This window comes from Myodes glareolus, chromosome 5 (assembly GCF_982192425.1).
Source record: "Myodes glareolus chromosome 5, mMyoGla1.1, whole genome shotgun sequence".
In the NCBI taxonomy this organism is placed as follows: Eukaryota; Metazoa; Chordata; class Mammalia; order Rodentia; family Cricetidae; genus Myodes; species Myodes glareolus.
This window is the reverse complement of record NC_142030.1, coordinates 89063625-89087460: the sequence shown is the minus strand read 5'-3', so window position 1 is coordinate 89087460 and position 23836 is coordinate 89063625. Positions and strand designations below refer to the sequence as shown.

Genomic DNA, 23836 nt, shown 5'->3' with positions numbered 1-23836 from the left:
AATGCTCAAGCCACCCTTCCCCTCCATCTGTCAGGAGAATTGATGGGTGTGCAAGAGCCCCAGGAGACAGAGCAGACGCTTCCTTTGTGCACATCAAAGGCGGCTACCTGAGTGTTCCTGCAAGCCATTCCTTGTGTTCTATTCAGCAGCAATATATAAAAATAATTACATGCCCTACAGGAGGAAGGCAACAGGAGACTCTATAGCCTTCATGAGCTTCCCCCGAAGACACGGACCTACAGATCTGGGCAGAAGGCCAGCTTTGTGGGTGACAATCCCGGAATCCGGGGGTGGGGACGGCGAAAAGCTATCCTATCTCTCCTCCCATCCTCCAACCATTGGATTCCAAACTACAGGCTGGTTTCTGGGGACCTGCCTGGCAGTCTGAGATGTGTTTGGGAGCTGAGTTCTGTGGTTGTTTGGGCCTGGTGCCTGCCCTTGGCAAAGGCAGCTGTGGTCGGTGGAGGAGGAAAGCAAATGGGGGTTTTCCCCAACATGCCTCTCCAGACACGGGGACAGTGATGTCAGAGTTTAGGGACTGTGAGCGACAGCCCAGGGTTTTAAAGATACCATTAGCAGGCTCTGCAGTAGTAGGTACACGGGGGAATAAAACCAAACCACATTTTTAAAAATCTTTTTGACTTTTTTAGACAGTTTTTCTGTGTAACCCTGGCCATCCTGGAACTCACTTTGTAGCCCAGGGTACACTTGAACTCAGATTCGTCAGCCTCTACCTCCTGAGTGCTGGGATTAAAGAGTGTGCCACCACCACCCAGTTCCGAACCACATCTTAAACATTTCTAGAGGAAGAAACAAGAGAAGAAGAAAGGGTAAATTCATATTAATTCTGGCTTTCCAGGCTTTCCAATAACCTGTTTTCTCCTCCCTGTTAAATGGTGGGAGACTGGAGAGGTTACACCTGCTTGATTCTAATTCCATCTTTCTTGGCTTGCCTATCTCCTGTTCATTCTTCCATCCATATATCACCCATCTATCCATCTCCCAATCACATAGACTAGGGAATTATTGCAACATTGATCATCTTCTCTTACTCAGCAGCATCTATGGCTGCCAGTCACCTAGAGCCTCTTTAGCTTGGCCCTGAACGGACTCATTTCTCATTCTCCCGTTCTCCGCTTCAGATGCGAATATGCCTCTCTGTCGACACTCCTACCCCAGAATTCATAGCTCTCCATCCTGGTACTCTCGTGGAGCTGTGGCCCTTTTAAAACTGCTTCACCCTCATCTCTTCAAATCTTTGCTTCAGATGTCTTTTTGTAGCCCACCAGGTGCCATCCCTTTTTCTACTCAGCCTGTCCACAGTCCTGACGGACTGAGCCCAAGGACCTTCAGCCACAGCCACAAACAAGGAGACAGTTCCTCGCCTCCCGCCCGGAGGAAATAAAGCAAGCAAAGAAAGCACACTCACTTTCAAGCTGTGTTCATTAAAACAGGGCAATCTGAACATCTGTCCCCAAAACGCCTACCAAGACATAGGAAAAAGAAGCACACACATGTGTACACGCACACGCACACACACACAGAGGAATGTGCCTATAACTAAAACCTGGATCAACAGTAGCACTAACCCAGAACCTTGTCTCCCTATTAGCCGTGAGTCAGCAGAGCCAGGCAGACAGCCGATGATGAGGGACTCCCTCTGCTTTGCCTTGTGAAACAGAACAGCCCAACTGGTGTAGCTAGAAGATGGAAGTACATCTTCTGCCCTAGATGTCTAGGAGTCAAAACCCAGGACAGTGGGAAGCCGTGCCCCTGCCCGAGCTTCCTGAAAGAGCCGGCGTGCACAGCTGTCCTTTCCTCTTCTGTGTCTGAAGAGCGGGCTGAGCTGTTCCAGAAAGGAGAGTAAATGAAGAATTCCCAGCACTTCCATCGGCAAACACTACATCTAGATGGGGGTGGGGGGATTCCTATCCAAAGAGAAGAAACAAAGCAGGGACCCAAAGACATGTGTACACCATTCACAGTCTCAGCTATGCAGGGAGCCAACATCCCAAAACCCACCAGGAGGTAAATGAATAGACAAGTTAACTCTAAATGCATACTGGATGATTATTAAACCTTAAGTGGAAGGAAATTATTTTTTAATTTCAAAATTACATTTGTTATGTGAGTATACCAGGATGCACGTGCAGAGGGCAGAACACAGCCTGTAAGAGTCAGTTCTCTCCTTCTACAGTGGATCCAAAGGTTGGAGCACGGTTGCCAGGCTTGGGGGCAAGTACCTTTACCTGCTGAGCCGTCTCACTACACACTGAACCTGTACACTTAAAGACTAGCTAAGCAGGTCGGAGAGACAACTCGTTGTTAAGAGCAAGTACTGCTCTTGCAGAGAGCCCCAGTTTGATTCCCAGCACCTGTGTTATGCCTCTCAGAGCCCCTGTAGCTCCAGCTCCAGGGGACCCAACCCCTCTGACCTCCCTCAGCACCTACGCTTACATGCAGGTGTGTGTATACACATAATTTAAAATAATTAAAGAATAGTTACAATGGCACATTTTATGTTATATGTGTTTTCCAAATTTTTTTTTAAAAAGCATTTAAAATATAAAGTGGGAGAAAACTAAAGAGCAATGTTTTCTCTTGATTCTGAAAAGAAAAATTAAACACAAGGACAAGGTGGTCTTCAAAACCGATATGACATCTCAGAAGGTGATTGTTCCCGGGATAAGTGGCAGGGCAGCAGAAATTGTGTGACATCCTCAGTAAGGCATGAGTAATCGTAAACCCTATGAAGCCGGAACAAAAATCAATAAAAAGAAAAAAGGCTGAGATAGAGGAAGAAAGTTAAATGGGAAAACAAATAAAGCGACCTTTCAAAGACAAATGCAAACAAATGGAGCTAGGTGGGATACGGGAATGTGGCCAGGAAGGAAGTTGAAAGCAACATTCAGATTCATATTGTAAGCGACAAAGAATAAACCTGGCTCCTCAAAAAAAACCTGAATGAGCACAGGGAGGGCAAGCACGAAACGTTTCCCTGAACTCTGAATAAAGGGACAAAGAGATGAAAGTGATGGGGAAGGAGATGAGATAAACAGGAGGGAGAGCTGGGTCTGCGGTGCTGGACCCTGTAGATAGCGCAAAGCGTTCACGCAGAGAAAATGGAGCGGACGTATATGATCACCATAAAAGAACAAAAATAATGAGACTGAAAAACATCATAGGTTTAAAATGTTCTTTGTGTTGCAAGCTATCTTGGAGCCATGAAAAAATGGTTCAAACCTGGACAAAATGTGGTAAATCTCACTTGTGAGGCTAAGGAACAAACAAGGGCTGACACGATAGCTCAGCAGGTAAAGGGGATTGCTGCCAAGCCTGCTGACCTGAGTTCAATCCCTGGGACCCACACGGTGCGAGGAGAGAATTGAGTCCCGAACGTTATCCTCTATCACCACGGGTACTCCATTCATGTATAAGTATGCACAAATGCATAAATGTAAAAAACAACTTTAAAGGAAAAAATGAAATAAAATAAACATAATTGCTCATAAGGAAGTATGTTGTCCTCAAAGTAAGTGTTAAGGGCAATCTCTTAGATACTGCATCCCGGAAAGAAGCAGAGCTATATCATAACTCTGCTTTTGCATTTTGGTGCAAGGATATAGCTAGCTAGTTGGGCAATTGTTCATGGAGTTCATACAAATGCGTTCTCTGTGTGTGTACATCTTCTGCATGTTTTGTGAGTATGCATGTGTTTGTGGGTGCACGCTCATCTATGTGTGCATGTGTGTGAAGGACAGAAGGCAACCTTGGGTATCATTCCTCAGGTACTGCCCACTTGTCTGAGGCATGATCTCTTACTGTCTTGGAGCTTGCCAAGTTGCTCGACTGGCTAACTAGCCAGCTCCACATATCTGCCTGTCCCTGTCTCCCCCGTACTGAAATTATAAGCATGCCACCACACCTGGCTTTTTAAACATGGGTTCTGGGAACCAAACTCAGGCCACCATGCTTGCACAGCAAACATCAATTGAGCCATTGCCCCAGCAAATCTAAAAGCCTTGCATTATGAGGGATCAGAAAATATAATAGCCAGCTGTTGACTTAAGAAAAAAATTACAGAAGAAGGAGGAGGAGGAGAAGGAGCAGGAGGAAGAAAAGGAGGAAGAAGAGGAAGAAGAAGCAATCAAGGAAGATTTTATGATTAAAAGCCCAGGACTGAAGACTTTCCCCAGACCCTCTCGGTGCAGTGAGGATGAGGATTTCATGGCTTCTATTTCCAGGCAGAATAAAGTAAAAAGAACAGGACCCACCCTTCTGCCTCAGCTGGAAAGCCACAGGCCACAGGCAACATGGGACACTGATTTTTTTAATATTGCAAACCCTCTGTCGTCTCTGTGCCTGGAGAGACCTTCTAGGCCTCTGCAAAAAAGCAGAGTCTCGAAGAAAAATTGTGTTTGTGCCATTTGAGGAGGCAGCATTCAGACTTTGGAACAGTCAAGATGGTTCAGATTTGAGGGACCGAGTACCAGGGAGAGAGGAGGAGGAGGAGGAGGAATGGGAAGAGGGCGGAGAAACTATGGAAGTTATCAGTGAAGCACTTTTTAAAAGTATGGACCATGATCAGAAGCAAAACAAAGTTGTCACATGGGCCTTTCCTTCAGGTCAACTGATAGGTAAGCACACAGTGAAAAAAGCGCCGTGAAGTGAATAATTAGAAAAGTATAAAGCCAAAACCAGGTGAGAACAGAAAACAAGGAGAGGCAAAACACTGAAAGAAGAAACTAGAAACATTAGCAGAGAATGTACTTCCCAAGCGAAGGATCTGGGACCAGGTCATTTACCGTTAAACCCTTCCAAATTCTTAAATAAATAAATAAATAAAATTTCACTTTATGATATGGCACAGGAACAAAAAAGTTGGAATGATACTCAATTCCCTCAGTTTAGCTGGTTATGGAAGTTACAAAGAAGAATACAAGCTGTCAGGCCATAGCTATTTATGAATATCTTTTTATCATATAATGCTAGAGGGTAATAAAAAATGGTCTATACCTCAGTTGGTAGAGGGCTTGCCTATTTGGCATTTATGAAACCCTAGGTTAATTAATGCCCAGCACCATATAAACTAAGTGAGGTACCATATGCCTGTACCCCAACATTTGGGGAGCTGAAGCAGTCATATTGTCATAAGTTTGAGGCAAACCTGGGCTACATAGTGAGTTCCAGGCTAGCAATGTCTACAGAGTGAGATCCTATCTCAAGAACCACACAAGAGTTGGTTATGGTGGCATACATCTTTAAGTTCAGCACATGGGAGGCAGAGGCAGGTAGAACTCTGTGAGTTCAAGGCCAGCCAGGTTTACTTAGTGAGTTCCAGGACAGCCAGGGCTACATAAAGAAATCCTGCCCCCAAAAAAAGGCAACCTCCCCCGCAAAGAAAAGAAGAAAAGGAAATAAAGGAGTAGTTTCGCTAAACCATAGGTACTATTCATATTAGAGATTTTCCACCATTATATCATTCTGAGAAAAATACTACATATTTTCCTGTCAAAATCTAGAATAAGGTAAATATGTTCATTGTCATAAAAGTTCTAACATGTAAGAACAAAACAAGAAAAGAAAGCTATGAGTGATTATTTATAACTGTTATTTATAAATTTATTTATAAATAATATTGATAAATAATACTATTATACTAATAAATTATACTAACAATACTAATATTAATAAATAATATTACTAGTATAATAAATATTATTCTTATTTTATATAAGTATATATAGTTATATATAAGTATATTATAAGTAATATTTATAAATAATACTAGGTATATCTTGTGTCTATGAATCCAAGAAAACCAACAACAATACCCTGAAGATTTAACATTAAATGAGGTGCCCAGATAAAGGCACGTGTGTACACATGCTCTTATTTGGGTGCAGCTTAACTATATCCCCAAAAGTGTCATAGGCTGGAAGCTTGATCCCCAGTCTGATCATGCTGAAAATTGGGAGAAACTTTAAATGGTAGGGCCAGAGTGAAGGCCAGTATTAGGTCATTGCTAGCACCACATTTGGAAAGGACTGACGTGGTTGTTGTAGGCGTTGGGTAGCTCCCTTAGAGTGGTTTGTTGTAAAAACTGTGAGCCAACCCCAAATCTCTCTTGCTTCCCACCTTACCACGTGCTCTCCCTCTTGTGTGCTCTCCTACCGTGATACCAGCCTCCGTGCTGTGATGTAGCAAGACCCTAATGAAGTTGAAAAAATGCTAGAACCATGTTCTTCCTCCAGAACCATGAGCTAACAGAACCAGTGTTTGGACTATAGCTTAGTGATGGAGCATCCACCTTGCCTGTAGAGGCCCTGGGTTCAACTCCCAGTAGCTCTCTAAAACCCCACACTTTTCCTTCCACATTGCCAGGGCACAGATATTTCATGACAGCCACAGAAAAGAAGCTAACGCAGCACTGAGCACTCCCACTAAGCTACAACAAGGAGCAGAAGGGACAGTGTGAAACATTCCTTTTGCGTTAGCAGTAGCCACCCAAACAGCCCTCACACAATAAAACCCAGCAAACACCGTGAAGCAATTCTAGTAAGAAATATGTAGGTCCTTAATGAGAACAGTGAAACTGAAGAAGAGCTTATTGTGATCTATAAAGATGTCTTGGATTAAGAAAAGTAATAAATCCTGTGGGCACAAACTAAATTTCCCAAGAATGTGAAGCAATGACAAGTCAGTGTATAGACAATGTAAAGTCAATGTCCCCACCGAGCATTTTTGGCAAGGAGCTGGGGCGCTGAAGAAATAAAACTGAAGTTCCTGTCATAAAATGAAAGGTGAACAAAACAACAGAAAAATAGTCCGAGTTTCCCCTTCCCTTAAAACATCTGCCAATAAGGAAAAACCTAATTAAAATCCACAGGAAAAAAAAATGCATTAGAGCCAGAGACTAAGCGCTGCAGAGAGGAGGCCGCATGTGGTACAGAAGTACTGAGAGTGTTTGCTGCAGTGGTACACACGGGCCGACTCTGTCCCTGCGTACTTGTAGTCAGTGTCTCCCCAAAGGAGAAAACCGTTCTCTGTGCAGCAGCATTAATGAGAATAAAATACCCAGGAATAAACTGAAGGAAAAAGGGCAAACCCTAGAAACTGGAGCTGTGTCTTAGTGCTACAGTGCTTACCCTAAGGTGCGCAAATTCCTGAGTTCAACCCCCAGCTGCCTAAGGAAGTGCAAAATCCATCCTCTGAAAACTGCAAAGTCGAGACAAAAGAAAACTAAAGAAAATAAAAGAGGAGGGGGAAAACCCACCAACAGATGCATGGGTGAGGCAAAATATAGTTTATCCATCTAAGGAATATTATTCACCTATAAAAAAGAATGAGCAATTAGGAGGCAGAGGCAGAAGGCTCTTGAGTTTGAGGTCAGCCTGGGCTACAACGTGAAACCCTGACTTGGATTAACCAAAAACAGATCAATGAATAAGGAATGAAGTATTAAATCACAGTTACAAATTATAGGTGAACTTTGAAAAAATTATGATAGGTCAAAGGCTAATCTACACACTGTATAATTCCATAAACTCTTCAGAATGGGACAATCCAGAGGCAGGGCTAGTTGTCAGGTTGGGGTGCGGATGAGGAATGACCGAGGGGCAAAGTTTACTCCAAAGAGTGGCAAAATGTTTGCGAGTTAAATAGGACTGAATTTTATACTTGTGTGAATTACATCACAATTTTTAAAAAAAATTCTTGAGTTAAAATTTTTACATGAGTATTATACTACAGTGATTTTTAACGTGGCAGCAGACCCCACCCAACAGAAGGTATTAGAACATCGTATGAGGTGAGCACCCATGTTTGTGTGTTCACAGAGAAGTACCCAGAAATGCCAGCAAGCATTGTGTCTGGGTGGCAGGATTGTGGGTGATTTTTATTTTCTTCCTATTTTTTTTGTATTTTCTAAATTTTCTACAATGAGTCAGACCAAAAATAAACATGTTTTTTAAAAACAAAGTGCGTCAGTGTATAATTAAGTTCCAGACTGCTGGAGTTCAGAGGCGAAGGAGCCGGCAAGGGAGTGCTCCATGGAGCCTGGGTTTCGAGAACTGGTTGAGGGTGTGCAGCGAAGACCCCTTCACCTACTTCATCTCGGTATTTCTGTATCACATCTCCCCCTGCATCTCTTGCCCATCCTGTCTCCAGGTCATAGCATTGGAATCCCAAGGCCACATCCCCTTGAGCTGACCACAGGGCCACTGCTGTCTGTGGTCTAGGACCTATCCCACAGTGGTCTCTGGAGGAAGTTTATTCATGGCTCCCAGCAGAGACTCTTTGATGTACTGTGGACAGGCAGTCCACTGGGTCCTCTCAGATCCATGTGCCTTTGCGAAAACCCTGCAGTTGCCTCTAGGCAGCATGGTTCTCAGTTGGTCCCTGAGATCTGTCTATGTAGAGACAGATCTCCTACACACAGCCTTTTTTCAGTAAAAGATCATCCCATCCGGACTAGCTCCAAATCAAGCTACCATTCTCTGACTGCTCCCCAGTACTGCTCCCCACCTTAATGCTGTCTTCCCACTTTGCCAAGCGCTTCCTCCTCTCCCAACAAAAGCTGTCCTTTTCTTCCACCAGTTCAACTCTTACTCCTCCTTCAAAAGCCAGCACAGCCCCTGTTCCATGTCAACACACAATAGCTCCTCCGTGCCCACTGTGTTCCAGTTCCTCTTAGCCGCCACTCTGTCCTAGCATGAGCTGTCTGTGTATGTGTCCCGAGGCACTTGTTTAATGATGAGCTCCCTGGAAGGGGGTGAATCACAGGGAAGATGTTCGAGTCTGCCCAAAGAACGGTAAACATCCAAACATGTTCCGTGCAGGAGTAACCGACCCTCAGAGGGACCTCCGGCTGTGAGTTCAGGGGTTGGGAAGGATCTGTCTTTCTTGGAATAATCTAGCTTTACAGTCAAGTCCTCTTAAAAGGCCACTCTAGGGCTAGAGAGGTGGCTCAGTAATTAAGAGCACTGGTTGCTTCTCCAGAGGCCCCAGGTTCAAGTCCCAGCACCCACATGGCAGCTCGAACTGTCTGTAACTTCAGTTCCGGGGGATTTGACACCTTCGCACAAGCATACCTTCAGGTCAAACATCAATACATATAAAATAAAGATAACTAAATTATAAAAAAGTGAAGAGGGGATGGAGGGATGGCTGAGCAGTTAAGAGCGGCTCTTCTAGAGGACCCGGGTTTGATTCCCGGCACCCACATGGCAGCTCACAACTGTGTGTAGCTCCAGCTTCAGTTCCAAAGGGTCCAACACAGACGCGCATGCAGACAACACCGATGTGCATGAAATATGTATGTGTGTGTGTGTGTGTATACACAAATTTTAAAAAAAAACTCTTAAAAATAAAGACCAGTCTATCTGACTCTAGCCTCCCATAACCAGAGAGTCTCTGAGTTCCCCAAACTCTTGAGCCGTAGACCTTGTTACCCATAGGAGATGGATGGGACCACGTAAGACGGGGCTGAGGACGGAGCAGCAGTAACTCTGACACGGTCCACCCCTTCCTGTGTACTTAGGTGTCCCCGTGTTGGGCTCAGTCTCTCTAGTCATCCTCTTGTATTCTTCCTAATGACCTCTTTATCATTCCCAGTCTACAGATTTCAAAGCTGAGGATCAGAATGCTGAGATAATCTGCATTTCTTTTCCAGAAAAAAAACAGAGCTGGCTTCCAAACAAAAGCTTTCTCATAGAAAGTCCCTATAAAATCCCACAGTATTCTGCCCACCGAAAGAGGGTATTCGCCTGGGCCTCCAAGCTCAAAGAGCCTGGCCAGGGCTGCTGAAGGACTGCGTGAAGGGGTGAGGGGGAAAGCAGGTGGGCAGAAGGCTGACGCAGCCCTCACAGCGGCCAGAGCTCTTCCTCGTTCTCCTTCCAAGGCACAGAGGCGCTTCAGAATACTTGTCAGGTCTTACTAGGAAGAGGGAGGAGCCAGGATGGACGCCATTTGCCCTAGGTTGGACATAGCCTTCCTCCGTGTTTCCAAGGATCCATTTAGGATCCAAAGTCCCTAAGACTGTACCCAGATCTCTAGCTAACACCCACATCCTCACCGCAGCCCTCACTCTGATAGAGGCAGCTGTGGCAGACTCCAGGTCCGGCAGGGCATTTGGCACCGCTGGCGTTGGCTGGGACAGAACTCTCACTATCCCTTTCATCCCCAGGAGCTCTGGGTTCCATCCACAAAGCCCAGAACCACCACCCTGCTGTGGATGCAAAAGCCAAGACTAAGAAGACAGGAAAGCTAACAAAGACAGGCTCCCCCAGCCCTGGTATTGTATGGTCTCCACGTGTCGGGTGGGCCCAGAGCCAGGTGGAGCCATCCTGGAGGACTTCCTGGAGGAGGAAGTGCTGTAGTAGCGGGAAGGAGAGAAGCAGGCAGGGCAGCCTTGCAAAAGAAAACATGTTAGCTTGTGAAACAATTCGGGCAAAGTTTTGGAGGCAGAGGAAGCCGGGTCTAGGAGAAGGAGGGATGGCTGCCTTTGCTGGAACATATAACAGAGAATAGGACTCCACAATGGAATGCAAAGGAAGACTTGCCCCAGGCAGTCAGGGCTTTTTATGTGGTCTTTAACGAAAGGCACAGGTTACCTCGCCGGTGCCATGGGAACCTTGGGTGCACACTTCAGCACGTCCGTCCCGTCCGCCCCCCCTTTTCCCACCCGACAAAGGACAGATGGCGAGGCTAGAATGCGTCCATTTCCCCATCAGCACCCCCATGCACATGACACACTGATCTCCCTCTCTGCTTCTCATCCCCTCTCCTCCATCTTCCTTCCTTTCTCCCCCTTCTCACCTCCTCTCCCTTCCAGGTGGGGCCCGCCTACCCCAACACTCCAGATGTTCTAAAGGAGTTTTAATCCTAAAGCCCTTCAGGCCCCAGGTTAGCAGATGTGCGGCTCAGAGGCAGGTTAATGGGGGCCAGGGGAGCAGGCTGGAGCTGGGGGCCGAGACAGCTGCCTTGGCCCAGAAGGCCTGGTTGGTCCCTGAGGAGGCTGAATAGCTTCATTCTTGTCAACTGCAGTTGACAGAGCAGGAAGGAAAGGGGACTAGGCTGGACGGGGGGTTGGGGGAGCATCTTTGGGGAATAGTGCCTCCTGGCTCCCTGGCCTCATGGATCTGGAGGCTTCTCTTCCTTCCTCCCACCCCCACCCCAACCCAGAACTCTGGAAATTACAAACACCCCAAATAGTCAGCTTTCCCTCTTTCTCCATGAGACTCTGACTCCTCTTCATTGTAGGGAGATGTCTGTTCCCCACAAACCCTGAGTGACTGCGGAGACATAGATTACCCACAAGTAGCAGGTAAATCTAATAATGCTATTCTCAGCTCTGACCAAGGCGTGGCTTTCTCAAAATTAACACGTTTATTGTTTTGTTTAGAGCGATGTGTGCCCTAATGTGCAGCCTTTCATAAGATACTACCAGATGGTGGAGGCCTACCATTCCCATGCTCACCCCCTCCCCACGCCCCGTCTCTGGCACAGAACTTAGCCCAGACTCCTCCACAGCCAGCTGCTTTGCCTGCATTGGCTCTGACCCGCATCCTGCTCATGTGGAACACATGCTCACCTGCGCTACTCACGTCTCGGCCCTGTCTGTTATCCCACCTCCCCAGAAAGGGAAGGAGGTCTGGGAAAAAAAAATCTGTGAACCCTCGTTCCTTCCTCCTTCAGAACTACCTGCTTGCCACGTGGTCCAAATAGAACCTAGGAAGTGGGAAGGGGCAAGTAAATTGTGGTAGAGAGTTCATGACCTCAAGACCCAGACACGCCTGAGTTAGAATTTAAGCCCCACATCTTCCAAGCTGCTGCCACTGGCAAATGACCAATGCCTCTGAGCCTGCACCTTGTTCACTCACACACATCCATGCTGCCTCTTCCCTGAGAGAAAGGTAGTCTGGGCTCATAAGCTTTCTCCACCTGGCATCAGCGCCCCCAAAAAGTGAACTGCTGCCAGAGGTGTTTCCAAGTTGTCCTGCCTGCCTTTGTTGACTGGGGCTCGGGGAGCACGGCCGCTGGCAGTCTCCCCAGGAGAGCAACAGCAAATCACAGGAGCAGCTGCAAGCCCTCTCCTGCGATGCCGAAGTCCTGAACCATGTGCAGGGTGGGTAGTGGGAGTCGTGGGAATTCGGGCTTTGTCTTTGGGCTGCCACTAAAGAATCTTAAGCAGAAGTGATTTGCTTAGATTTGTGTCTTAAGCCCCATCTGGCTGCAGTTAAGTGCAGAAGGCAAGTTCAGAAAAGAAGCAAGTGGCCAGCTAGAAAGCTGTTACAGGCAAGGGAAGTAAAGAGAGGTGGACATGTTACGGAACACTTGGGATGGACAGTCACTGGAACCCAATGCGTTGGATGCATTGGTGGTGCTAGCGTCAAAGCCGATACCCAGTTTCCAAACTCTGGAAGTAAATGAATGGCGTGGTTTCCTGGAATAGAAAATTCAGAAAGGCGACATGTGGAAGGGAAGATGGTGGGCTTACTTTGGGAAATGTGTGAGGCCCTTCTGGGCCCACCTAGTAGACTCCACTGGTCAGTTCAATGGACCAACCTAGGCTGAAGAAGTAGATCCCCTGAGAAACATCAGCATGCAAGTGGGCACAGAGCCCACAGCCAGACATGGAACTGTCCTAGGAGGGCAGACTCCAAACAATGGTGTCCCTTAGAGAATGGACTGGGGAAAGGGGTCTGCAGAGAAGATGGAGGAGTGGCCAGGGGCAGGGAGAATGGGAGAATGAGGGTCAGGCAAGAGCTAGAGTCAGGGGTGGAGAGATGAGCAGAGACTTGTCTCCTCCTGGTGGTCCAGAAGGGCCTCAGAGATCTCACTGCAGGCAGCCTGGAGGGTAGGAGGGGCAGATGAGCGGCTGCGACTGGTCCTGTGCTGCAGGTGCTGGAAGTGGACCAGTAGACCTGCTGCCTGCCGGTGAGGTGCACGCCACACTGGGGGTGCTCAGAGTCCCTCCCTCTCCCTCCCTGTCTCCCACTCCACGATCTTATCCTGACGGCGTGGCTTGGCAGTGATAAGGATGGGACTGAGGTCACTTCACACTGAAGGTTTTGGGGCCTCTGACCCCAGATAGGTTCTGTGCTCCCACCTCAGTCAGCAATATAAAGGCTAACCAGACTGAAAACACATCTGGAAACAGTTCTTTTAGGAGACAAGGTGAGGGTGCCAAAAGCTTGGGGCCACAGTGCCCATCCCCCCAACCAAGAGACTACTGAGTCAGAGGACTGCAGACACTCCTTACCATGGGTTGCCAGGCCCTGGTTAGTCCTGCATCCTTTGGCACGGCCATCCGCAGTAGCTCATCTGCCCCAGCCCAGACCCTGTCCAAGGGTCCAGAGTCCTTTGGTGCAGCCTCCCCACCCCACGCTGCCTGCTCCACCCACTGGAGCAGTTGAAGGGAGAGTTGGGGGAAGGAGTTGGCTCTAAGTTCCAAAACAGGTGTCAGGATTGTTGAGGGGCAGGAAGCCACTTTGGCAAGAGTCCCCGGATGGGGTCACATTCCAGAGCAACTGATCTTACAGCCAGCTAGCCAAGTGGTCACGCAGGCTCATAAATAGCTCATCCTCTTTCTGAAGGAAAAAAAAAAGAGGGGTGTCTAGCCTCAGGCTCCTTCGCTGATTTCTGGGTGAAGCGAGAATGCTCCGCCCTCTGTGTGGCTCGATTTTCTCACATGAAAAGGAGTATTGCAGACTGCCGAGCTTTCTGCTCTGCTTTTCCAGGGCCCTGTGGCCCCAGGCAGCAGCCTCTATCCATACACCTCTGGCTGGGTCACAGCAAGAACCAGGGTCCTTCTCTGCCTTCTCCGGTTGACATCTGGATTCCTGCACTACATCAAGTGACCATCTGCACTGTTGAGGCTCACAAATGGGTGGGAGATTACTCAGAGGCTCTCCGTAAAGACCCCTCTTCCCTCGCTCCCCACCCGTCTTCTCCCACCAGAGTGACCAGGGTGGAGCCTAAAGGTGGCTGCTAGCCACAGAAGTGGCCAGGTCATACTGCCTTTACCCTTTTTAGTGCCACTTGAGCCTTCTCTTGCCTCCCCTTTGTGCTGCTCCGAGGCCTCAGTGGCAAAGAATCCCGGGAAAATGTGAGCTCTCTGAGATGTCAGGATGAAGGAGATCTGTCTCCCCATCCCCAGGCCAAGTGAGGAGACTGGGACCCTGTGTGACTTCCACATTTTTCCAGTCCAAGTGTACAGGTGACTGCAGAGGAATGAGTGAGGAGTTCTAAGCTTGGGGACTTTGTATAGAAAGTTCTTAGCATCTAAAAACAGTGGGAATTTGCTGGTTGGTGATGACTGCTATCTATCTTAACTGACATTGAGAGGCAGGGTAAGGAGGCTCCATCAAGCTCAGGGTGTGCCCTCCCCAGGGTACTGAGCAAAAGATGAGCAATTCTGAAGTCACACTCTACTGATCACCTAGAGGGTGGGGAAGGGGGCTTCTTGTTAAAACACAAATTCTGAACCAAGAATTCTGAGTGGTGCTTAAGGTTCCATGAGCCTTACATGCTCCAGGAGGCTGCTGGTGTTGCAGGCTCATGAGGCATGTCTCAAATTAAGGATGTGGACAGTGTTCCCAAAATGGGTGTGGAACCAGTCACCAGAGGCTACTTTCCTAAGACCCAAATCTTAGAATCTTTGTTCGAGAGGTCTGATAAGGGACCCCAGGTCTGCACTTGGTAAGCTTCCGTGGTATTTGGAGGTAGATAGTCTTTTAGGATCCCACTCAGCTGAGCTTCTGTGACTTAGAGTCCTCCTAAGAGTGCTCATGGGTCAGGCATGGTTGTCATGATAGGGTCAAGCCTATCATTCCAACAGTCAGTAGTCAGAGGCAAGAGAACCACAAATCTAAGTCAGTCTGACTTTGCAGTAGGACTCCATGTTAAAAAAAAATAGTGCATGAACTTGGAATTCAGATGACCTATCTGTGTGAGTTGCTCCCTAAAGCCCCATTTGTTCATTGTAAAATAGAGGTCATAGCATCTTCCTTGGAGATGTGTGGTAAGGCATAAATGAGACTGTGTCTGCCATGCATTGTCTCACCACACACTAAGCACCTAGCGAATACTAGCTCCCAGTGTGACTCGTATCGCACACACTCTATTTTGCCAGGGTTCCAGCCTTGCAGTCAGCTTTCCTATACCTGCTTTGAGCCCTGTTCTCTTGCAGTGGCTTCTCTGTCTTGGGAGTGTGGCTCCAATAGTGTGGTTGAGGAGAAGATGAGTACCTAGGTATCTGACATCTGCATAGAAGTTGTGGGCTGCTAAACAGCAGAATCTTCATTTATTAAATCAGCATCTTCTGTGTCTTACATTACAAGCACTCTACAAATCAGGAAAGAGTAGCTAAATGGAGGGAGGCTGGAGGGAAGGAAGGGGAAGCAGGGAGACAGAGGGGTGGGGAGGAAGTGAAGCACAGGGAAGAGGGTGGGAGGGAAGGAAGCAGGAAAGCCAGGAGCCAGAGAAGTAGGGTGGTGGAGGGAGGGAAAACATCCACGGTGGAATCTCATCTTCTGCACAGACATTCCCAGAGTCAAGGCTCTGCCACGGCCTTGACTGCTTATGAAGGGCTATTTGCCCAGAGGGAGGAGAAACCTGTGGCGGGGGCGGGGGGGGGGGGTCAGCCCCACCTTTGAGCTTTGCTTAATGGCTCCCTTGAACCTAAAACTAATCTGAGCTCCCAGGGCCACCCCTGGGTGCTCTGGTCTCTCAGTTCAGAATTTCTAAGGGATTTTAGGAGTTAGGAGCTTTAGCCAGAGACTGTCTGACCCAAGAAGTCCTCCAGTACCACACATAGCCCCGAGACACCTGTAGGAGAGATGAGGAGCCCCCAGCTTTTCTTTGCAAAGTCTCCCATCACACAGGAGCCCAATGCCGCTTCTGGGTGGCCCTGTTGGAGCCAAGTCTGTTTCAGACTAGCATTTGTGGCTGAAAGAATCGCCAACAGGTCCCAGAGCCCATCCCAGCAGGGACACTCTCTTCGTGTCTCTCAGGAGCCAAATGACTCATGTTGGGACCCTCATGGGCTGCAAGTGCTGTTGGTCTGCCCACCCGCCTACCTCAGAGCAGCCTCTGGCCAGACACATGTAGTAATCAACTCCCGGAACCCTGGAAGAACCAAACAAGGTAGCATATAATCATGCTGCCTGAAATAGCCACACCAGGGAGGCCATCACCACCCCACATGTCCCTGGGGACCCCTCGCTAGGCCCCCTGACACAGCTGGGCCCTAGGGCCCTCCCTAAAGGGCAGCCAAGTTGGGGTTCAGACAGAACTCACCCAATCACCAGCAGGGCTCGAGGCCAGCTTTGGAGATGGGGACTTCCCTCCCTTGTTAGCAGACTGAACAGCTTCAGGTTGGGATCTTGTATCAGAGCTCTCAGGCCTCAGGGCCTGTTTCTCCCTCTCCTTTCAGTTCTGAGTCTCCCTCTGCCACCTTCCTGCAGGTGCAGGCTGGAATTTAGGAGCCCTCTCCCCTCTCTGTTTACTTCCTCTTGACTCAGCATTAGCTATTTTGTTGTTGCTTCTAGTTTTCATGACTGTGCTGCTTCCTCATGTAGCTCAGGTTGGCCCTCAATTCATTATGTAGCCCAGTCTGACCCTCAATTCCTGATCTCTGCTTCCATCTCCCGAGTGTTGGGATTATAGAAGGGTACCAGTTCCCCAGCCTCAACTCTTGACCATCAAGCGTGTTCCAGGCCCACCTTTTCTCTTCCGCATTCTCAACGTCTCTTGCAAGAGGCTGAAATGTGACTCCAAATGAGAAGTTCATGTCCTAATGCCCAGAACCAGTACGTGAGATCTTGTTTGGAAGAAAGGGAGTTTTTGCAGATATTATTTAAAGAAAGCTCTTGAGATGAGGTCATCAAAACCCAGTGACAAGTATCCTTGTGAGAGGTGACAGAGAGACAGAAGAGAAGGGGAGAAGCCATGAGAAGATGGAAGGCAGACAGAGGAGCAATGTGACCAGAGGGATGCCCGTAGCCACCAGAAGCTAAAAGAGGCTGGATAAGCATATCACAGGACCTCCAGCCAACAACAGTCTCCTGATGCCTGGAGGTCTTGGTCTGTGTAGATTTCTGCTGAAACCACACTGCTGTGGTGTGTTAAAGCGGCTCAGAAAAGGAGGCTCCCCATATCTCTATCTTCAGAGGGTCAGAATCGCTGAGGACTTGCTTCACGGACTTGGTTCAGTGGAAAGGGGCTGGAACCTAGAAATGTGCATCCCCTTCCCCCACACCTTGAGATCTGGCTTGTTATGTAGCCCAAGCTGCTCTCAGAAGCCGGAACCTTCTACCTCTACCTCTGGAATGCTGGTACCACAGTGCCCCACCAGGCTGAGAATGAAGTCGCTAACAGGTTCCCAGATGATATAATCAGCTCTTCTGGACAAGAGCAGGAAAGCTATTGTTTTGTGAGCTCTGCCAGTCGCTAAGTTTGCCCATCTCTACCCACAGTCCCTTCCCCTTGGCTCACCATGGTATTCTCCTTACTCTTCTCATAGCGCCTGGGAGACCCAGGGGAATGCTTCCTGGAGGGAGTGACCCATCCCTATGCCAGGACACTTCTGAGACCACTCAAGCCTCCCCTGGGTCCTCCCGACTATTTACAATTTACATATGAATGGAGAGGAAAGTCCTCTTGTCACCCCAGAAGTCTGAGCTTAGTCCTGCCCAATCCTGCTACAAACCAGGCTGTAAGCGGTGCTGTAGATCAACTTGTGCACGCTCTAAAAACTAGGTCCCTAGACACAACAGGCTAGTACCTGTTCAGGTGTTCAGGTTCCCACCAAGGCTGAGAGTTCTTGGAGGCAAAGTTAATACCATATTGGCAGACCCTAGCTCTTCTAGCTGCAGCATCGTCCTGCCCCGTCCTTCGAGGCTCTACTTTAGAATTCCAAGATAAAGGCAAAAATAGTTGGATCTAGAATCCCTAGATGCCTATGGCAGAGCTCAACAACTCCTGGAGCCGGTGCCCTGGAAATACCCTGCTCCCCAAGTCTTGCCAATCCCCTGAACTGGCCATCTTCTCCCTCAGCCACTCAGACTCAGTCTTGGAGGCAGCTAGGTGCAGTAGACGTGTGAGTGGCTTCCTCTTGGGGCCACCTGAGATCTGATGCAGTAGCATCACCTCTCTCTGTCTCAGGATGTTCATCTGTGGAGTGAGGAAGGCAAACCAACAACAATACTCGTCCCCCAGGAGCAATGTGTAGACTGGTGACAGGTGGAAGTAACTGTCACACACTAAGTGCCATCTGCACGCTGCGCTTATCAGCCTTGCCTGGGGCATTAGTTTGTGGACAGCTGTCCCTCCAAAGTAGGTCATGGTACGGAGGGAGGGGCACCTGCTTTATCTTTCCCAGGAGCCCCTCTTAATCATCTCCTCAGGGGACATGTGGCACGGAACTGAATGCTTGGTCATTTTCTTCTGAACACATTCATGTTTTTCTTCTCCCTGTCCAACTCTGCTGCATTCCCAGGGTGCTAGGAAGGTTCACAGGAAACGTGGTCATAGCACAGACAGTAAAACCGAGTGAACTAGACTCAGGAACCATCAGCCATCCCAGAACAGGGCCAGCGATAACTTCCTATCAGGATAATCTCTCGAAAGCCTGGCTGTCCAATCGTCTTATTTGACCTTCCCCCCTCAGAGATGGAGAACCCCAGGCTCAAACAGGAGAGATGATTGACAGCTAGTGGTCAAGTCAAGACTTGAACCCAAATCTCTGGACCCTACGGTATTAGAGCTTTGAAAAGGTATTAAGGGCAGAGTAAAGACCTTGGTACTATGGAGTCTGAACTAAACCAAAATTCCACCTCTGTTCTGTCCTGGCTGTTTGACCTCTAGCAAGCTACTTAACTTCTCTGGGCTTTAGTTGCCTCATCTATAAAATGATCATAACTAGAAGTTACCTGGAAGGGCTTTCAAGATTAGCATGATGGCCATTGCCAAGTGGCTGCCCTTGGTAACATACACTCCCCAGGGCTTCCAAGACTGGGTTCTTTTCTGTCCATTTCCGGGTTTTTGTTTGGTTGGTTTTGTTTTTTGGATTTTTTTTTTCTTGCCACAATGCTTCCCAAGATGCCCAGACCCAGGGCCCAGTCTGGAGCTGACTCTGAGAGCTTTGCTTCTGCTTTTCCATGGGTTCTCCCCAGGGCCCTACCTCGCCCCCACCCAGTTCTATCTAGCCCCAGGCTCTGTGGGCTTGCAGCGATTTCTCTCGGCCTGGATTCATGCCCGGTGTGACATGTCTAGTGTGGCCGCACTCCTCCCACGTTGGTCCAGGAGGAAGTAAGTGTGTGCAAAGGGGGGGGGGTTATTGGGGAGTAGGGTGCCACCAGTCCAGGTGCCAAACCAAATAGCTCATGTGTCACATCCAACTCAATACATGGCCCCTGGAATGCAGGCTGGCTGCCTCGCCCCTGCCCGAGTCCCACACTGGACTCCCCATACCTAGTTCCTGTTCCCTGTGTCTGGTTCTAGCTGGTAGAAGGTAGGACCATCCACAGGGCTCAGCCATGCATGGCTCCAGGAGAACAGAGTCATGCCATATGGAGGTGTCAGCAGTCACGTGCTCAGCAGCACATCTTGCCTGCTCTTAGGAGGGCAGCCTACGCTACGGGAGAGCATGGAAGAGAGAAGTGACTGTGCCTCCCTGGTGCGCCAGCTTCAGACAGAAGGCAGGACACTGTCATTTACTCCTTCTCTAGGGAAGGAGAGCCTTGAATGACGGCCATCAAAGGAAGGGGCCCTTTACAGCCTTTGAAATCCCACAGCCGAAGCACCCTTGCGTGGCCTCAACAACTCTACCATGAATAGCCCCGAAATTCTCCTGCAGGTCTCTTCATCTGTTAGGGCAGTTGGTAAGGAGGGTGATGAAGATGAAGTCACATGGTAGATGTAACACATGGAGCTGATGTACAGGTCTATGACACTGATCTCGGCTACGTTTGTCCTCTCAGCCTCTAACAAAACCTGGTCTCACTGTTGCTGTCTGATATAGTGGGGAGTGAATTTGATGGGGACAACCTCCCCTGCAATGTCTCAGGGGGTCTTTCCTTAACTCCTCTACTTTCCAAAAGCTCAGGATATAACACCCACCATTCTGAGTCCTCGTGTTAGGTACTTCCTCCTCACCTTCCCCTACACACACATGCACATGCATGTAAATGTACATATGCATATACAGGCATGATTGCACATGCACGCACAAGCACCTGCACCCTGGAGACAAAATGAACAACCTCTGGTTTATCTGGGCTGCTGATCACCTCGGTTAAGCCAGGGCTCACGTTATATTTAGCATTTCTCCAGCACGTTCTGCATGAGTTCCACCATGTGCCAAGCTCTTGGTGACAAGATCCTCCTACTATGATGTCAAAGCCAGAGGACTGGTGCTGGTGTGCCCTCCCCCTACTCCCACGGTCAGCTGGGGCTAATGCCGATGGCAGCAACAACAGAAGCCACTGTTCCAAGTCCCTCCTGTACCTTGAACTCATCTCTTGCCATGCCCTTGAGATGAGTAGATGCCAATGCTGCCATGGTTGTGTGGATAAGGAAAACCAGGATGGAGGCTGAGTAATCTACCCAGGCTTTCAGGAAGCCCACAGAGGAGCTGAGATGTGAGCGTAAAGGAGTCTGCCTCCCGAGTTCTGAAGTTTCCGGAACCCATCAATTTCTCCTTTCGCTGCTGTCCCTGCCTGTCCTCTGGCCACCGTCACTCTTGGCAGCCTGGCTTCCACCCCACCCCCTCAGTCCCCATCACTGCTGCCAAAGGGGGACTTTTCAAAAACTTAAACTTTCTCACTGCTGTCCTGCTCAAAGTCCTTCTGCGGCTCCCTTCTATCAACGTCATGGCGTCCTTAACTACAGGACAGTCACTTGCCAGATGGTATCATTTGCTAATTTCAGTTCTTCTTCCACCGCTGCCCTGCCTACCACTCACATACACACATACACACACACGCATGCATGCACACATGCACACACACACATGCACGCATACATATACACACACGTGCATGCACATGCATGCATGCACTTGCACACACAGACACACACACAGTTCAGCCAAACTCCCTAGTGCTCACTCAGATCCTTCCTTTTACCTCTCGACCCTGGACCCTGTGGTCCCTCTGTCCATCATGCCCTTCTCTGCTCTTCACATGACTGAGCTTTCCTGATCTTCAAGACCTAATACAACTTTTGTTGACTTAGTCCAGCCTTGGAAATATTTTGAAATGGACGAACCGATAACTGGATGGGTGAGCGCTGTCACAGCTGTGGGCGACCTTCTGGTTCTCTTACCCCTCTCAAAAGGAGTTCATGTGTTCTTTTCAGGAAAGTCCTTGGAGGTGAGGAGGGTATGACCACGTTTAAGATGGAGACACTGAGGCATGTGGTCAAGGTCAGAGGCAGGGGCTGAAGCCAAGCTTTCTCTGGCAGGCTGGTGTTCCCAGGATCGCAAGAGGCAAGACCTACTGCCATGATTTCCGCCCTTATCTGCCTAAGCAGAGGGTTGCGATGGGGCTGGAGTGAACACTCTGGTCCCACAAGCTAGGAGGCAGCTCACCTCTCAGAATGTATGAGCGAAACATCTATGCATCTAACTAAAAATGCCAGGCCTGCTCTGAAAACAAGACCTTCAGAGACCTTCAGTAAAAGGTATGACTCACTTTTTTTTTTAATTAGTGATTTAACTTCAAAATAAGTCCAAGTTTTTCCTATGAGTCTGCTTGATGCTTTGATTGAAATGTCAACCCTCCCCCACCCCATCCACCACCTCTTATTTTTGGCTCTCCCGGCAGTTTGCTGGTGCCCTAAGCAAATGTTTAGTCTGCCGGCAAGACAGCACGCACAGACTTTCCTGGCTTTCATCTACCGACCTTGGCCTCCCAGAGCATGCTACCTACCCATCCTGCTGGATGGAGGGAGAGGGCGCTGGGGCCAGAGGCCTGGACGCTTTGGGATGGAGGCCAGGCAGAGGACAACAAGAGGAGGGAAGTTAGTTTCTGCCACCCAGGCCACTCAGTCAACAAAAGCAGTTATACACAGGTAGCCAAAGTGGGGAAAACCCAAACTGTGGTGGCTGTGGCTAGCTGGTCAGAGACCTTCTATTTAAAGGTAGAGTCCAGAAAAAAGTCACTTTCCCTGCCTCTCTCCTTCTGCTCAAGGGCAATGAAAACAGGTTAAGACTGTCTGACCGCCGCATCCAGGCTCTGGGCAGGGCCATAGCAGAACCTACTATTATTCAAGGATATGGCAAGCTTTATCCTATATATTCATTGCACCGGCCTAGGTTCCTACAGGTTAAATGTCATGCTTACCTGAGTCCAATCCTCCAACCATGATTTTTCCAAAATACATATTCACCCCACTGGATGTATATAGGTGCAACCAAAACTTCAGCTGGCTTCCATAAGCAGGTGTGAGGCACCTACTATGTTCCCAGCCCTGTGCTGGGCACAGCATGCATACAACACAACAGGTAGACAAGACCAGCTTCCCTCAACCCTAACACCTGTTGCCACTCTCATGGGCAAGCTTAGTTCTGTTGCCATGATTCCCCTAGTGGGGTAAAAGAGAAACTACAGGGCTCCTTGGAGGGCAGGCTCTAAACTGGGTGGCCCAGAGTCCCCTCTCCCCACTAAGTAAGGAAGTAGGCAGTTAAACCTGACCCCCTCCTCCTACTGAGCTCCAGGGCAAAAGTCAGCTAAGGGGAGGAGATAGCCCCTTCCTGGTGATTCTTTGGGACAGTAGTCTCCACCCCACATCCCAGCTCCCATGGCAGAATGCCAGTGGCCTCAGGACTGTTGCCCTGGTGGCCCTACCTGGGCAGTCCTGCAAACACACAAGTGTCATAGACACACACTTATAATGACAAAACCCTCGGGAATTCAGAGCCAGAAGCTTCATCTGGACTCGTGAGTGGGCTTCAGGAGAAGGGAAACCAAGGCAGGGCCTGGGTTGTGCCCCAGATCCAGGAAGGTGGGCCCTCAGTGACTCACAGTGACTGCAGGCTGGGCAGCTCCCACAGTGCCTCTGCTGGGATCCCTCGGAGCTGGTTGCTCTGCAGCATCCTGAAGAGGAGAGAGAGGTCAGTTCAGAGTCACTGGGCACTGAGAGGAGTGGGGTAAGCACTCCTCCTTTAAACGCCCCCTCTTTTCCTGCTTCAGAGTTTTGAGGTGTAGCCTCCTGCCCTGTTATGGGGAATGGGGTATTGTTGAGGTACAAGGAGGATTGGAAGGCCCAGCATAAGAGAGGGAGAGGTACCTCAGGAGGGCTTGTAAGACATGGCAGGAGGAAAAAGGGTGAGGAAGAGAAAGGAGAGCAAGCAGAGGCACAGACATTTAATCTAGTACGTGGGAGCAGAGAGAAGTTCAAAGACGGTGATAAATATTGAGTTCCAGGGTAGCCTAGGCTACAGTGGAAAAGGATCTCAAAAAGAGAGAGAAGAGAAAGGTGGGATTCTGCTGAATTCTGTTCAGGAAGTGCTGCTTCCCAGGCCTCGGCTTCCCTCTCTATTCAGCTGAGCTGCTAAGGATTTCTTTGTGAGAGAGGAAGACATCGATGAAGGTGAGACTGAAGACTGTGCCTCAAATATCAGGGCATCAGGAAAACATGCCTTCTGGAGTCCTTGTCTACAGGAGTGATTTGCCATGTCCCCGTCATCAGCCTGCTATGGAGGCTTCATCTCACATAAACACACGAAGCAGCTGTTCCTGAGGCTGCTGGCCTAAAACAGGTCCGGCCACAAAACCCAGAAAGGCACCACAGGCAGAAACCACAAAGCTCCTGGGGACCTAGAAACCTA

The 23836-nt window shown here is 48.9% G+C and overlaps 1 protein-coding gene across 2 annotated transcripts in view; it reads right to left on the bottom strand.

The window, feature by feature from the left end:
• The window catches only part of Lgr6 (leucine rich repeat containing G protein-coupled receptor 6), a 120128-nt gene that overhangs the window by 55177 nt on the left and 41115 nt on the right, over positions 1–23836 (bottom strand). For both annotated transcript variants that reach the window (XM_085688206.2, XM_085688205.2), the window contains exon 4: positions 23031–23102. In XM_085688206.2, coding sequence (XP_085544332.1) covers positions 23031–23102 — 72 coding nt within the window. The remainder of the gene's footprint in view (positions 1–23030; positions 23103–23836) is intronic.